At 40.9% G+C, this 17,676-nt stretch overlaps 1 protein-coding gene across 2 annotated transcripts in view; it reads right to left on the bottom strand.

Moving 5' to 3' along the window:
• MDFIC (MyoD family inhibitor domain containing) overlaps positions 1-14,034 on the bottom strand; it is an 87,269-nt gene extending 73,235 nt beyond the window's left edge. Inside the window, exons 1-2 of one of the 2 annotated variants that reach the window (XM_047096207.1) lie at positions 13,813-14,034; positions 13,247-13,432 (exon numbers count right to left, since the gene is read on the bottom strand). In XM_047096207.1, coding sequence (XP_046952163.1) covers positions 13,247-13,331 — 85 coding nt within the window. In that variant the 5' untranslated portion in view covers positions 13,332-13,432; positions 13,813-14,034. The other variant, XM_047096208.1, reaches the window with a different exon arrangement.
• Between the last annotated feature and the right edge of the window lie 3,642 nt (positions 14,035-17,676).

Raw genomic sequence — 17,676 nt, 5'->3', positions numbered from 1 at the left:
TTTTTAAAAATAAAACACTTCCTTTCGTTGAAAGAGTAAATTAATTAACTTTTGCAATTACAGTATTAGCAATTTTCAAAGGGCTTTAATATTTATTTGATCTTCGGAACCATCAACGATATCGTAAGAACACGTTGGCTTCATTTTACTGATGAGAATGCAGAATGAGAGTCAGAGACAGACATTCAGGCGAAAATAGGAGAAAAGCCAGAAGTGGAAAGCATCTTGCAGCTCATTTGATACTGTACCAAGTGTAGAAAGACCCACCACACCACTCAGCCCTTCAAACCTCCAAGGAATGATCCCTCACACAAGGAAACAACCCTATTCCTGGTCAGTTAGGTCTATTAGTAAGTTGTTCTTTATTTTGAACACAAATTTGCTATCAGGTAATTTATAACTAGTCTCAGTTCTGCCCATTGAAGGTAGACATAGTAAACTTAAGCCTTTCTAAAAGGTAACAGTGTCAACCACTGAAAAGGGATAGTCTTTCCATCAGTTTGTAATCAAGCAAATATACCATCTCAAGAGTTAAATGCTTTTAGCACACAATAGTAAAAGAATCTAGCCATGCTGCATGAGGATGATTAGTTTGTGAAAATTACTAATGAGCTTTTAAACACAGAGTTCTGTACGTGCCAGGGTTTTCCAAGAAATGGAGATAATCCTGTCATGTACAAGTGCAGATATCTGAATCTTTCCTGATGAACAAAGCCTCTCTTTGGTTCTCTGGGACAGAAAGACCATCTCTAAATTGTACTTTGCGTGGAAGTGGTTAACGGCACAGGATCTCAAATCAGGGTGCCTGGGTCAACCACGAATGCTATGGATCCTGAGCAAATTAACTGTCACATGTTTAATCTTTAAAATAGGAATAGCAATAGTTATCTATCTCATAAACTGGCTGTGGAAATAAACGGAATCATGCCTGGAAAGCAGAGTTTCTGTTATATAGTAAGGGCTCATCCACATTTGCTATTATTATTTCATTAACTGTTATTACAATAAGCATCTTTTAAAACCCTGATATAAAGCTATCATATGGAAGATGTTGAGGGAACTATCTAGTCAGTAATCCCTATGTGAAAAAGCAGGCAAGAAATCTATTTCCAGACTTAGTATGAGGAAAACTATTGCTTTCTCTGAGAAGCTATACATTTTTCCTGATGCACAAGGAACATCGTATTTAAGAAAAAGTTTTCCTTTTGACCCAAATTTACCAACAAAATTGAGTGAGTCTGACCCTACGGTCTCTATATACATTTTGATTTTCCCTCATGTTTGGATCTCCTAGGTACCTGTATTTTCCATTATTAGGTTTTAATATTCTTTTAAAATGTACTCTTATAAGCCGCCTCAAAATATTCTACTGAACTAGGCAGAGGTATATGTAAATGTACAAACCAACCATCAAATATATTTTCTACTCGTTAACCATACTTTATTTGCTTACTTCATGGAAGGCTAATATAAATGATGGTGCTTGGCAGAAATCTTTACAAAACCTCAAAAACTTAGTGTAAAACACACATATATTCATATATAAAAGGAATACAAGTACCATTCTTTGTACTTAAATTTGGGGACTTTTGCATGTTAGATCTCATCCAATTCAATTTAATATTTGATAATAATCTATGTCAGATTATTTATAATCTATATATTATGGATATTCTTACTGCTGTGCAATCTATATTCATACCTCCTTTTTCTGAAAACAAAGCAATTGTTTTAAACAATTCTTACTCTTCCTTTAAAATATCAGCATCGTTTCAGATGGTCTATGTGTGTTCCGGTTTATGAAATCTCAAGTAATCCAAGACTAAAATCTCTGGGCAAAGTAAAAAATCTGGGTCTGTTTTTCCCAGAGGCTCAGAACAATGTGGAAATCTACAAATGCTTCCCATATGTAACCTTTAAAAATCAAAGATAAAGCAGTTTCCAGGAAGACCTAAGGTTCTGGAATTTTACTTCTTCACTCGTCAAAATAACACAAACAAACAAAACCCTCAAGCCTAATGACCTTCAAGAAACATTGCAAAACCAACCTGCTTTGCCTAATGCTCTAAAATGGGTTAAAATCGGGGCACCTGGGTGGCTCAGTCAGTTGAATGTCAGTCAGTTGAACTCCTGATCTCAGCTCAGGTCATCATCTCACAGTCATGAGATTGAGCCCCACAGTGGGCTCTGCACTGACAGCACAGAGCATGTTTAGGATTCTCTCTCTCCCTCTGTCCCTCCCTTGCTTGCGTGCGCACACACACACACACACACACACACACACACACACACACACACGTGCTCTCTCAAAAATGTTAAAGAACAAAAAATAAATTGGATTAAAATCTCATTGTCCAAAAAAAGTTAAGATAACCAAAGTATTTTAACACATGAATGAGCATATGCATAAAATTTCATAATTTTGTAAATACAAGAATTATTATATAAGCACAAATCATTATAAGTGTTTATAGAACTAACTAAATGCATGAATCAATTTAATTTAATCAATTCACTGTTATCAATATTTTGAAAAATAAGACTGAGCAAAATCTAGTGTGCATTCATTCAAAGGGCTCCATATGCATTTAAAAGCTTAGGGTGCATTTATATTCAAGAGTGATAAAAATGACATTGACTCCACTGGTTTAAAATTTGGGGGTAGGTAGAGTGGGTTATACACACAGCAAAGCGGAAAACAATTCCAAAGTTAGATAAATATACAATTGAATAGAACCATGCAAATGAATAGGTACAAAATATAATAATGTCTCAATAAATCTGGGTTCTAAATAAATGGCAGAAGGAGTAGGGAGAGGTTAGATGACAGAAAGCTGATACTGGCAACCAGGGCACATTACCTCTGTCATCTTTATCTCCTGCCCTTTGACATCCAAACCTACAGTTCTTTCTCCTAAAAATATATTTTCAGGATGACCTACCCTGAGGCATAGTAAACTCCTTCCACTTCAAATATATGCTCATTTGTGTTCTTTCAACCAAGTATACTCATGCTAAAGTCAAACACTCACAGGCTAATGGAATTTGGAGTTAGATGAGCTTTTAGAGGTCTCAGCCCAACCTGCTAACTTGAATTCAGATGAATACCTTCACCATCCAATATCCCCAAGAACAAGCCAAGGAGTATAGGCATGACTACTTCTGGGGCAGGGAAATAGCCTCAGCACACCATTGACTCCAGTTTGGGACTGTTTTAATCATTCACAGGCTTTCCTCACAATTGGCTAAAATCTACTTCCTTACATTTTTCGCTGATTCATCATATTTTGCTCTTTGCAATCAAAGTCTAATGTTCCCTCTGTGACCGTCTCATATTAGAAAATATCTCATGCCCTTGTGTCTATTTTCTCCGTGCTAAACACCCTCAATTCCTTCAATCATTTTTCGGGACCTTTTTTAACATTCTGTTCACCCTTATAGACAGGATAGTCTTCTTCATCTTGTCTAGAAAGCCATCATCAAACAGTTTGTCTTACTGTGGAAATCCAGAGAGGCCATATCTGCAGCAGTTTTCTTACTTAGCAATTGACTAAGCCCATTACAAAAAGGAATTGAGGACTCTGACATCTTCCTCTTTTTTAAAATGATGTCACACACCCATCTTCAGTCTTTTGTCATGATCACTGCTGTAAGTGCCACAATTCGAAAAGTTTTCTGTTACTTCTCAGTTATATCGGGTGGGGATGAACCTTAATTTGGCACTGTTACAAGAATGAAGGCCAATGGAAATCAAAAGTGAACCAAAGGGGGTTGTTTCATCTGTAAAGCCTTTTTCAAAGCTATGATTTGAGTCCACTCCTGATATAAGTGAGAGAGGATGGAGAAGAGCATTTCACATAGTAGTGAAAACACAAATAAGATAATGATAAGAGAAGCAGAACCATATTGCCATTTATTTTTTGGACTTCAGTCCAAAACTGATGTGGCTTCTTGCCTTCAGGATCATTTCTTTGAGACATTGCTTTCTTTGGATTCTCCTCTAAGACAACAAACCCATTCTGGCCCCACAATCTTTGTAATCTCACAAATGGCTGATGGCCTCCAGGAGGAGAACTTGTAAATCCATTCCTCTAGACTTGCTCCCTGTCCTGACCTACAGATTTGGAGTCTCACCTCTACATGAATATATCTTTGGCAACTCAAACTCAACATTTCCTAAAATTTTAGGAATTCATCACCACTTCTCTTCTGGCCCTGTTTCTCCAACTATAGTCTATATCTTGGTCAGCGGTGTTCACAGAATCATCTTTCAATTCTCTATTTTCTCTGCCCTAACAGAGTCAACTATGAGATCCAGCTAATTATAACTTCCCAATCTCTCTCGAATGTATATTTTCCTATGCCCACTACCAATGCCACCTTTTTCTTGAAATTATTTCAACACAAAGACTGAATATGTTACTCCTTAGCTCAAGTAATAATTCATTTTGCATAGTGATGACAAATCGGTATATTGTGATGTTGTACATATTTTAATGGAAGCTCCTACACCTTTCCCATGCTCCAAAATTTCATCTTGTATTTCAGTGAGAAATAAAGAGTAATACCCCTCAGAAAATGCAAGCTGCATGAGCGATGGAAAAACAAACAACAGAGTAGGTCCACGTTCATTAGAGCCCAGGAGATCAAGGGCTGATCCAGGGAAAAGAGTAGGAGGACCTGATCCTAGAGAAGAGGCTGGTTCCTTTGTGTGTTCCAGCTGCCTTCAGAGAGTCTGTCACCTACTCAACCACAAATTGCTTTATTTTTGGTGCTCAATTCTGCATAATTCAAACCAAAAGACCTGCAAACTATGTCTTCTTCAGATGGGATCACTAGCAGCCCAACCCAGAAGGAACAGACTTCTTGCCACTCTGGGTTTCTCATTCAACCTCTGAATTTGTATGCTCCAGAACTGCACCAGTCAGCTGGCAACTGGCCATAAACTAATCTGTCACCTGCTTCTTGTTGTAATCTTGAATTGATATTTAGACAAGGAATTAACTTTACAAATTCCTTGTGGGCAAACTACGCATTACAGATTCTTAATCTGCACAAGACTTCGCACGCAGTAGGCACACAAAAACGATTTCTTGACACGGTTTCTCTTCAAACGTATCAATAATGAAAGCTATGTGCTGGCAGGAAAATTAACTTCAGATTCTACTCCTGAAACTAGTAAAAAAAAAAAAAATCAGGCATAAAAGCACATGCATATGAATCATCTTACTTCAGATCATGTGGGTGTGAATCTGAAAACAGAAGTGGACTGCAAGTAGAAACCACAAACGAAATTAATGTTAAAATAACTCTGTTCATAGCTCCTACTTAGTGAACCCTAACTGATTAAATTAGAATCTTTTAAAAACATAACTGGCTTTCAAACTCAAGGTTAAAAGCTTTCCTTCTGGAGAAGATGTATGCGAATGTGAAAGCAGATACGAAAAGTTTAAGTAACTTCAGGAAAGTGTCAATGGCAAAAGGAGAGGAGGAAAGGGAAAAAGAGACACAGACACAGAGATAAGGAAAAGAGAGAGAAGCATCCAAAACACTGGTGCACAAATACATGTATGATTAAGACAATGGGAGAAACCACGGCGTCCTTCATCTGCTCCAATCACCAACATCCAACTATCCAAACATCTACTATCTAGACAGTGCAGGATCAATCTTTCCTTAGTAAAAACTGAAGAAAGACTTTTAGAAAAAGAAACATAAAAATCACATCCCCTAACTTTATATAGGGTAGAATAATCATGTTACCTCAGAAAGACCATTTATTTGGTTGAATCATTTCTCTCCTTTGTTGGTTATTGTATCGTTCTAATTTTCCATTTGCAAATGGCTTAACTTCAGATTATGTCAATGTAGGTTTCCTTATTTTCCCCAAATCTTTTATTATTATAAAAATATAATGATACTAAAATAATTGCACACAGCTATTAGAATTTTCCATGATATCACCTCAACAAGATCCAGGAAATAAGGTTCAAAGAAACAGGAAAGGCTCTTACACACCCAAAAATTCCAGTTTCCCCCCCAACTAGCCCTATAAAGGTCACTCAAATACATATATATATATGTATAAATGTATAAACGTATAAATCCTTACATGTTAACTGACCAAACAAGGCCAACAGGCATGGTTCTTGCTGGCCAGAAACCTTAGCCTGCCAATTACACTGCTGGGCTCTCTGGCTCCCCATACACCCTAGAACACAAGATTCATTAGAACAAATACACTCTTCTCACACATGGGTAATCCTCCTCCTTTGTCCCCCACTGCTTCTACCCTGCCAACCTCCAACCCTAGGCTAATTCCAAAAACTCATTCTATCAGCTCTATTCCCAAGCTCCCACATGCTCCTTGCTGAGAAAGGCAATCAACCATGCTGACCGTGTCCACTAAAAATTCATGCCATTCATTCTCAGTTAAGCCCTCAGTGCTACAGAGCAGCCCTTTTGTTTGCCCCAGATTGAATCCCTCTTGAATACTTCATTCTTTGAAATCTTTTCCACACATCTCAAATTTCTTGACTCATCCTAACCACCCCCCACTCTTGCTCTCAGCAAATGTTACCATCTACTTTGCTAAGAAGATCTAGGCCTTCCAAGATCTCTCTTTCTCATCAAACTGTGTCTAGATTATCATTTATTATTTTCTCCCATGCCCATCTGTAAAGGGAACGTGGTCTACTTTCCTATGACTGGTCTCTGTCCAATTCTGTCCCGGAATTTTACTTTCAATTACACACACCCACCACACCACCACTGTACCCCATACCCTTTCAACTTCCATCTCCCTCTCTCCCCTGGATTTCTTTTCATAAGCACGTGGTGAGCAAGCTCAAAATCCACCCAACTGAAATCCTCTCTACACCTGGTTTCTTCCTTAACAAATCACAACTTTTTTCATCTTCCATGACCACTAAACCTCTAAGGCTTCTGTGACCAATCCTTATGGACTCTCTTTCTGTATTCTTTTCCTTCTCCTTCCTCAAGTGTGGCCATGCCCCCAAAGCTTCTCCTCAGTCCTTTCCCTCACTCTTGTGTCCAGCCATCAACTATCTGGTGGTGAACTCTGACCCTGTGAGCTTGACCCTCACCACTCTCCTAGGTACAAGTTCTAGTTCTTGGTGGCTTACTGGCTTATCATGGCAAGGGATAAGCTCCAGGAACGAAGATGATCCAAAGAAGACTCAACAGCTCCTCCCATGTTTCCACTCAGGCTAAAAAATCAAACCCCTGGATTACCTTGAATTTCTACCTTCACACTACCTCCCATATAAAATACATCGCTCAACCATATCAATCAGATACAACAAAATTTGGACACTATGCTTTAGGAGATTCACAGCTGAGTAAGTAAAACTTAAGGCCCTCAAGGGGCTCTCACAGCTAGGAAGAACTCTATTTTGCTATTGTTCTTAAACCCATTTCCTCAATCAAATTCCTAGTGGGGCTGCCCTATGTCCTTTTTGTCAAGTGCCTGTCATAGCTTCCCGGATAATCACTGCCTTCACTCTTGCCCCTCGTACCAACATCATCCTTTGCACTGCCACCAGATTTATTCTCCTAAAAAACACCAATTTGGTCCTGTCCTTCCCCTTCTCAAGAACTTTCAATGGCTCACCACTGCCTACAAAAAGGATATACAAACGCCTTAGTGGAGAATTAGAGCCATCCTCAAAATTACTTCAGTTTAACTTTACAACTTTACCTCACTCTTTGTTCTTTGATACAGCCCATACAAAGGGCTTAGTGAAGCATTCAACATTTTGTAATAATCACCTCCAAGTTTTGCTCTCCATTATCCATCTTCACAGAGCTGAGTTCTATGATCGTGCTTCTTTGTCCAGCTCAAATCAAAAGTTTTCCTTGCGGTTCTTCCAAATGCCCCAGCTAGAGATACTTTCTGTCTCCCATGTTCTGCCATCACACATTCTTTTTACGTCTATCATAGCACCTATCAGTCTACTTTGTATTACAGTTATGGGTGAATGTAGGTGTTTTCCCATCATTCAGCAAGACCCGAATTTCATTCAGCGTATTCCTCTCTGTACCTGTCACACAGCAAGGTTCAAGATACATATATATATATATATATATATATATATATATATATATACATATATATGTGTATATATATATATATTCGTGTGTGTGTGTGTGTGTGTGTGTGTGATTGAATATTTATGAAGCATTTGAATAAAGCAGAAATAATGCAAAGAGGAAAAAAAAGGCTATGGTAGAAATGAAAATTAGTAATAAATATTTAATATAAGTTGATTCTAATTTTTTGAGATTAGGGAACTAAATATAATTTATCACTGTTTCTATGAGAAAGGGTAACTTAGGTTCCAAAACTCCAACTTACAAATGAACACAACCCATGTGCAAATTATGCACTCTTTTCCTTATTATTCCATAATGCTGGGATCTCCAAAGAGAAGTGTACGGTGGCAGGACACGAATATCTACTGAGCTGGTAGAAGAAAGTACTAAAATACCTATTTCACTTACATTTTCATGTACTTATATCCACTTACAATTTTCATCTCTGTATTTCCTTTTTAAAGTTCACAATACATTTGTGTTACAGTCCACAAAATGTTAGAAAGTTCTCTGAGGAAGAATACACTCAGGATTATTTTTATTAATTGGGGTATGTGATAAACATGCTGACGAGTAGTAATGTAGAAGATACACAGAGTGATAGGATTTAAAATTTGGAACTTGAAAGAGAGACTGTTTTTAAAGCTTTCTGAGGCCTTTCTAACTAAAAATGAGAGACTTACTAGAAACCTATCAATATATCTTTCTGCAGACAAAAGCCTATATAACAATTATTTTCAACTAGAGATAAAGAGCACCTGGAGACTGTTAACAATACAGCTTCTTGACCCTTCCATATCCAGAGATTCTGATTCTAAAAGTCCAGAGTGGGACCAAAAATGCCAGTAGCCTTGAAATATTAGGGTAGTATCTCAATGCATCTTACATTCTCGGCCAGATAATTCTGTGTTGTGAGGGGCTGTTTGGTCCTATGCATTGTAAGATATTTAGCATTACCCCTGGCTTCTACCCACTAGATCCTAGGAGGACCCACTCCACTCCCTGTATGTCTACCAAACATGTCTCCAGATGTTGCCAAATGTCTCCTGGAGGGCACAATCTCCCCAGACTGGAACCAGAGAGAGAAGCTATCCAAAGAGGATCCACTTTGAGAAATTCCATCCTTAATCAGAAGGATAAAACAATATGATACGTGTCTAAGAATATGGGTGTTACAAGCATACGTTGTATAAATTGAAATAAACAGGATTCCCATAAAGGAAATCTGATTAGCCACTATAAACTCCTGACAACTTAGCTAAGCTTCTAAGTCAAAGCTCTTCTTATGTAATTTCAACTCGAAGATTTTCTCCCTAGCTTCTATTTTAAATTATTTTTAATTAACTTCACTGGCATTTTGCATCCTGCTATGAAAAGTCTGCCTAATAGTCTCAGAGGACTCTCCCAAGAGAGAAGAGTGCATTAAATCACACATTATCACATTAAAGTATATTCCAGCACTCACAGTCCGACAATCGAAGTCTTGGCAAATGCAGGGAGTGGCGGGGGGAGGGGGAAGATGCAGGGACTGGAACAGGCTCAAGTGATTCACAGTATCCAAAGCCTATTATCTTCGATTCATCCATCCGTAGGAAAGATTTATATTCATTCTTTACTTCAACCACATTTATCACAATGACATATATTCCCCAGTTTGTGGTTCTACCCTGATTTCTATGGACTGCATGAGACCTTGGCCAAGTCACCTGAATACTTTGGACAACCTTTCTAAAAAGTGAGCCAGTTGGGGGCACCTGGGTGGCTCCGTCGGTTAAGCATCTGACTTTGGCTCAGGTCACGATCTCATTGTTCCTAGGTTCGAGCTCCACACCAGGCTCTGTGCTGACAGCTCAGAGCCTTGAGCCTGCTTCAGATTCTGTCTCCCTCTCCCTCGGTCCTTCCCCCACTTGCACTGCCTCTGTCTCTCAAAAAATGAATAAATGTTAAAAAAATTTTTTTAAAGTGATCCATTTGGACTAAGTTATTTTTATAAATCCTCATAGTCCCAGGTTGCAAATGTATGAATGAAGTACTTAATTAAAAAGCTCTTCCGAGTACATGGATTCTAGTAACTTTTGCGCAAAAAAGTAAGTACCTACATTTTCAGCGATAACACAATGAATTTTAAGATGTTTAATCCAAGAATGAAAAAAAATGACAATTAGATGAATCACGTATACAAGATCCATTCTCTCTTAAAACAAAATTAAGTTTGGCCCAAATTATCCTTCATCTATCAAGACCTTCATACAGGGACTTTTCATGGGACAGCAAATCAAACCAATCTTTCAGAAGTTAGTCATAAATAGGGAAACAGTTATAAACACATGTTTACATTCTGATTTCTAGAACAGAGATAACAGATCAGCTGCCTAGAGGCCATATCCAGCCTGAAAGTGTAGTTGTTTTGTTGGCCGGGGCAAAATTGTATTTAATCAATTGCCAACTTTTAAAAAGGGAGAGATGATACATAAAAATCTGTATTTCCAGTGTCTCTTGAAATACTGGAAGATATTAGCCCAAATGGCAACAATGAGCTGGAGCTGAGCATCACCACCTCCTGGCCCATGGGCTGTCCCAGGGCCCACGATCCCTGCTGCTACAAGCTTCTCACACCCATCCTGGTTCCCTCTTACAGCCTGGAGCATAAGAGCTTATGTCCTTGCTCTGCAACAATTTTCAAAATACACAGAAAATGTTTTTAATGCTTTCAAACCAATAGAGTTTTCCTTGCAGAATCACAGGAAAAGAGCAGAAATTTTAAAGAGGTAGAACAATGCTCTTAATAAGGAAACCTTCCTAACCCTGAATGCCGTTACGTAGAATCAGCTACACTGTAGGTTTCTAACTAACCATCTGGAAGAACGGAGAAAGGGATTTTAGATTTGATGGGGAGTTCACTAGAGACCCCCCTATAATTTCTTTTAACTTTAACATTGCATGCCCTTAGTTAGGAGTGTGGAAATCTCATCATGATATAGTAATATATGCATAGGTTTTATCTTGACATCTATCTATCTTTGCCTACAAGGTAAGACTTGACCTTATATTTCCTCTTCATGAAAAGATATTTTCTGCTAATTGCCATAAAACACTCCATTTTTCTCACAGATTTTAATATATAAAAATTTTAAATTAAGTTTCAATTAACTAAGCAGCCACATCTGACCAGAGAATTATTAAACTATTCTTCTGAAAAGATGATAAAGAATCCAAGGACAGAGGAAAGAACTCAAGAGCTGGAGAGTAGGGCACTCTGTGAGCAAAGCTTCTTTCTTCACTAACACCTTTACCAAGAGGACCAAACTACCTATGGAAGGCTGCATCTGCAAACTTGTACCCTACCCACTCACTCCAAAATTTGTTTTCTTTCGATATACCTTATGAAATCTGCTTATATGAGGCATAATATTTTAGCAAGAATCTGAAGATTTTCTTCCTAAAAAATCATTACAATCATTACCTTATATTACACGTGCAATTAAATTGATGCTTAAAGGATGTGAGTCGAAGATAAACTAATAAAAAGGCGGTATATAACTATGTTGCTGAGGGTAAGCTGATTTTCAGGTACAATATAACCCCAAGAGTTTCCACACTGGTAATCCTGTATGCAGTCAACTGCACTTCAGACCATTCTAGATGCTCACTTCCTAAAATCAGAATCATGTGATATTTTACAGCATTGCATTGCATTACATTACACACCACTGCAAGTTCTAGCTGACTCTAACGATGCGTATTATTAAAGTAAGTTGGACACTGTAGATATCACTATGTCCAAATCAATTGTTTTTGTAGTGTGTTTGATGTGGATTTTGACATAAGCATTGTTTAACAACAGTGATTAACAGCTCAAGTGTGAAACATCAATGAGTCGATAAGACTATGAAGGGCATGCCTAACAACGGGAAAATGACTGTTGGCAATACAATGTGCAGAGCATGGGCTGCTTCTGGGAAAACATGTTTATCATTCTACTTCTCTGATTTGCTCTATTTTCTGTTTAGAAAAAAATGACTCACTGTTTAGAAGCAAAAAGCAATGATAAACATAATTCAATTTAACAGCCCTGAATGCCAGAACATTTTAATTTAGCCATGGATGTTTTCTGCTTTCACCTCTTTTGAGTTCAACATTAACTTCTTCCTTTCCATTTTTGCAGCTTGGGGAAAAAGAAAAAAAAAACACAAAGGAACAAAACACAAACAAACAAACAAAAAAAACCACACCAATCCCAAGAAGCTCACTACATTATCCTCAAAGAAATACAAAAGCTATCAGATATGCTTAAAATCAAGACTATAAAGTAGGTTTTCAAGACCTGGAAAATTATTTAGCCCAAATCAATATCAGAACTTTCTAAATCAGAGCCACCGTTAGAGGAAACTGCATCAGAAGAGTAAGGCCCTTGCTCCCTGAAAACCTCAAGGATGTTACCTTCAAGAGAGCAAAGATATTGCCTGACTTGTTTATAAGCTTGTTAGGGAAGTCTCCCAGAAACAAGATCATATTCTTTATAGGCTGCCTGTGTTTACACTTTGGAAAAACACAAAGGAGCTAATTCATTCTTGCCAAGTGTTCCTTTTTAAAGCATGCTGATTTCAAAACAAAACAGTTATTGAAACGTATGCGTGAGCCATTCCAAAGGAACTGGTCACAGAACCCCAGATCATCAACTGAGCTGCAGAGTGGCTCACAAGAAACAAAGATGAACCCAGAGTGCTTAGCTTGTTCAGAGAGCAGCAACAGACCTGGATCTGAGGAAGACACAAGAACTGAAGTGAAGGAGGCGAGAGTGCTTCAGATCCCACATATTGGAGTCTTAGGCCCCAAAATGCATATGCTTAAGAAAGAAGCAATCATGTCATCCAGTTTCCCTGCAGTCAAAGGAAGGGGGAGTGGAAGGACCAGCGGATCCCGCCCTCTTATCCGGTTGTTGATCTAGGGCTGGAGTCCTGGAGAACTTTCTTGAGTAGCACTAACTGTGCAAAAGTTCACAACTACGGGGTGAGACTCCGTCCTCATTGCACACCGACCTCCACCCCCCTCCCTCAATCAGTAAATGTGTGGACAGATTTTAAAATGCAACAACGACAAAGCGACTCGCAACTTGCGAGCAGGCACTCACCCTGGGCTGGGGCGCCCAGCCGGCCGCCGCCCGCCTCGGCCCCGCGCTGGGGCCCGGGAGCCAGGGCTTCGCCCGCGCCGGACATGGGCCGCTCCACCGAGCCCGCGCCGCGCTGCCGCCTAGCTCGCCGCCCCCGGGGCGGACGCGAAGGGCTGTTAGGTGGTGGGTGCAGAGAACTGACTGCTTCTGTTGGGGGGGAAAAAGTGTTTTCAGAGACCAGCACGCCACCCCTGCAGGACATTCCCTGCCCCTCCACCTCCCTCCCCCAAACCCCACCCCAGAGAAGTTTTGATTTGAAACCCGGGAGGAAAACTGCTACCCCGCACGTTGACAGTGGTGGAGTTGGGGGGCGGGGGAGGGCAGTGGGAGGGAGGCACTGAAAGGGGGCGGGGAAGGGAGACTGGATTTGGAAGCGCGGGGAAGGGGACCAAACCCCTCCTCCTTCTGGCCGGGGAGACCACCACCTACCTCGGCATCCCCCCCCCCCAACTCTCTCAAAGCCCCTTCCTCCTTCTCCTCTTCCGCCCGGCAAAGTTAGCGAGGATCCAGCAGCTTCGGCATCTCACCCCAGTGGCCTGGCAGCAGTGGCGGCCGCCCCGGCGCGTCCCTCCCCGCCTCCCTCAGGCTCAGCCCAGACACTGCAGTGGCTGCAACTGCGCCAGTGGCCGCTCTTCTGACTCCGTGCTCTCCGCCCTCTCTTTCCAGCCAGCTCAGTCCGGCCAGCTCCCCAGGAAGGGGGCCTGTTCCCCTTCTGGCTCTCTGTCCCCCTGCCACCACTCCTCCACTCCTGAAACACTTCTCCGTCTGTTGCTCTTTTTCATCACATCCGGATCAGGAGGCCTCGAACTCTTGGCGGGCCGCCCAAGGCTGGGGGCGGTGCAACGTGGGCTCCCTCGCCCTGCACTGTCTGGGTCAGGAGGCCAAAGCCGGAACGGGCTGGCTCCGGGTAAGGGGTTTCTCTAGGGGCTGAGAGAAAGGAGGGAGTTGGCTGGTCCTTGGCTGCCTAGGCGTTTTCCTGCCCAGACTTACCCCATTCCCTCTTCTCCCAGCCTTTCTTCCCAATTCTGTCCCAGACCCACTGAAGATCTGGGAACTCCCTGAGTGAAGGAGAAACCTTTAGGGGGGACAATGCAAAACAAAAAATATAAATATTTATCGAACTTTCCTGATAGGATAGTAAAAGTGTGGTTTTGAAACCCTGACCCTTAGCTCAGTGTTTAAACTCTATGCCTCTGAAGTTACCTTTATTCTCTTTTTCAGGTCTTTATTCTGGTCCAACAGGAACGTGGATCAGTAAAACCAGTTGCACTTGCTTGAATCAACTGGAGGCATCCAGGCAGACAAGGTTAATGTCCCAGAGGACGCCCTGGCCCAGGGCCCCAAGCCAGGCCTTGCACAGTGAATGGCTTCGGTGGCAAGATAAACCTGTGGTCGGAAGTAAAAAGCCAACTAAGTATCAGGCGTTCTGATTGTAGCATAACCTGATGAGCCTAGAATAACTTGTACGAAGCAATTTGCAAGTACAAAGTACTTTAATAATATATTCAGGTAACTTGTTCTTTCATTGCAAGCAAAATGCAGAATTCATTTCTAGAAAATTAGAACCAACTCATGCTTTAAATCTCTAGGCCAAGAGAGGAAATCAGTCATGTTGTCAACCTTGAAGAAAATGTACACTGGATGCAGCTTTCTAGGTGTATCAATAACATCCCAGGAATTTCCTTTCTTTAAAAAACCCACTGGAATTGATTTCAACTGATTGCAAAAAAAATCCATTTCTTAACTTGAAAGTGCCAGTGCAACCCAACCTACTTTCAGTTAAACCTGAAGAACACAGACTTTGAAGTTGCTGATGACAGTGAGGTCAAACTCTACATCCCAAAAGACAAATGACATTTTCCCTAATGACCTATGCCTAATTTTTTTTCTTCTGTCTTTAGTTTAGACATTTCAGAAACAGTGTGCATAAAAGTGCCTTCACTTTGCTGAAAACTTGTACAGGGGCCTGGACTCTAGAATCTGCTTGATAGAAGCAGATCAATTCTGAGGATGACTGCAGTTCCTTTAGAGAACAAACGTTTAGGAAACATCACTGTCTACTACAACATTATCTGCAATCAAAGGAACAGGGTAGGAAGTAGCCACTCGGAAAGATTGTGTTATCCCTTTTCTGCACATTTCCTTGACTTCTTTTTTTTTCTAATCCCCTCACAAAGAGGTTACAGTCCATGAATATCAAGACGTTCTACAACTCTTCTACAAAGTCATAGGCACAATAAATATTTATTAATTTCACACGGAGTGCTTAATGTTGCACACATGGTAAGGGATTCAATAAATACTTCTTTTTTTTTTTTTAAATTTTTTTTTTAACGTTTATTTATTTTTGAGACAGAGAGAGACAGAGCATGAATGGGGGAGGGGCAGAGAGAGAGGGAGACACAGAATCGGAAGCAGGCTCCAGGCTCTGAGCTGTCAGCCCAGAGCCCGACGCGGGGCTCGAACTCATGGACCGCGAGATCGTGACCTGGCTGAAGTCGGACGCTTAACCAACTGCGCCACCCAGGCGCCCCAATAAATACTTCTTGAATTTAAACATTTTACTTTTTAATGAGGAAGGAATAAAATTCAAATAAAAATATTAGGAATAAATGAGAGCCTGTGTTATAGAATCACCAGGATGGTCACATGCTGTATCTTGCTCAGCTGTGTGACTTTGGGCAACTTAGTCAAACTCTCTATCCCTTTGTTGCCTCATAAAGATGATAAGAGAAACTCTTCACAGGGTCCCATGAGGGATAATAAGCTTACTATAAAAAAATAATTATAAAATAAAAATATAAGTGAAAAACATAAGTCTCCTATAGCATTTGGAATAATGTCAGGTATGAGGACAGGGGGTCAATACCTGAGCATTATACAGCAGAAGCATTTGGATGGATTACACTGAGCATGGCATGATGACTAGATCACAAGGGCCACATCAAAATACCAGGTGTCAGGGCTCGTGGGTGGCTCAGTTGGTTAAGCACTGTTCGGCTCAGATCAAGATCTCACGGTTCTTGAGTTCCAGCCCTGCATCGGGCTCTGTGCTGATAGCTCGGAGTCTGGGGCCTGCTTCGGATTCTGTCTCCCTCTTTCTGCCTCTCTAGCTCTAAAATAAACATTTTAAAAATATATACATCAGTTATCATACATACACTTTATAAATTTTCTGTGTTCTTAGATCAGCCCTACCAATAACTTGCCAGGATTGCACTGCTAGGATTTAGAACTCAGATCTATCCGTCTTCAAGGCTATCTTGCTTCTTTAGGTAAACTCAGGTCTTCTCTCTGGAAGGTGTAAGGGTGGCATCTGATAGGCCAGAAATTAAGTGTGGGCTCGTAAGTGTTCCCCAAGCTGCCCACTTACCCTATCCCTTGCTGTATTTGTTCAGTCTGATTAATCGCTTAGCTTGGTTCCTGACGAGTGGCACTCCATGCCCTCTTCTTTCATGTAACAAATACGTTTGGAGGTGGAAGGCACTGTTGCGGGTGCTGGGGACGCGGCAGTGAAGATGATCAATGTGGCCACTGCCCTTACGGAGTCGCAGCCGAGGAGTAAATAGGGATACACAACCACTTACAACAACAGTTGCTGAGTGGCAAGGCAAGACAAGTTCTGGGATGCTAGGATAATAAATAAGCTAACAGGGAGATGTAGTCTGGTCTAGGAATCAAGGGAAAGGTCCTGGAAAAAATTATGTCTCTGCTGAGACCAGAAGAAGAAAGTGAAAAGGAAAGGAACAGACTGCTCTAGGTAGAAGGAGCCATGTGGGAAGAGGCCTGGAGGATGGAAGGGAGCCAAGCATCCTTGAAGAACTGAAGAAGTTCAGTGTAAGGGGATAACTAATACAAGGGAGGCAGTAAGAAAGATGGAGCTGAAGAGAAAATCAGGGGCCTTACCAGCCTTGAACAAGGAGGCTATATTATCCAAATTTCCATTTATAAAAATCACTCTGGAATAATGTATGAAACAACTTGGAGGCACCGAGATTGGAGCTAGGGAGTCCACTAAGATGGCAGGGGAATGAAGCCAAATAGAGGCAAGAGGCGGGGAGGAGAGGAATCCAAGGTGACTTCCAGGTTTCTGCATCTAGGTGGAGGCTGGTAATACCACCCACAAAGATGGAAACATTTAGGAGAAGCAGGTTTGGGGAAAGCTGCTGAATTGATCACGCAGATGATATAGCCTCTGAGGTGCCTGCAACACACCTAACTGGAGTCATCCAGAAGGTTGCTGGATAGGGATTTGGAACGTAAGCACATAGATGGTTCTCCACTGACTGGGAGCTCTGAGTGCCCAAGAGGAATATGTAGCGTAAAAACAAAAGGCTTAAGACACAGCTATGCACTGAAACTCAATACAAAGGTGTCCTCACTGGCCCCAC

This window comes from Lynx rufus, unplaced genomic scaffold (genome assembly GCF_022079265.1).
Source record: "Lynx rufus isolate CCGP_SWC_20201006 ecotype Redwood Valley unplaced genomic scaffold, mLynRuf1.p SCAF_4, whole genome shotgun sequence".
NCBI lineage: Eukaryota > Metazoa > Chordata > Mammalia > Carnivora > Felidae > Lynx > Lynx rufus.
The sequence above is the reverse complement of the archived record's forward strand: the minus strand, read 5'-3'. Positions and strand labels throughout refer to the sequence as shown.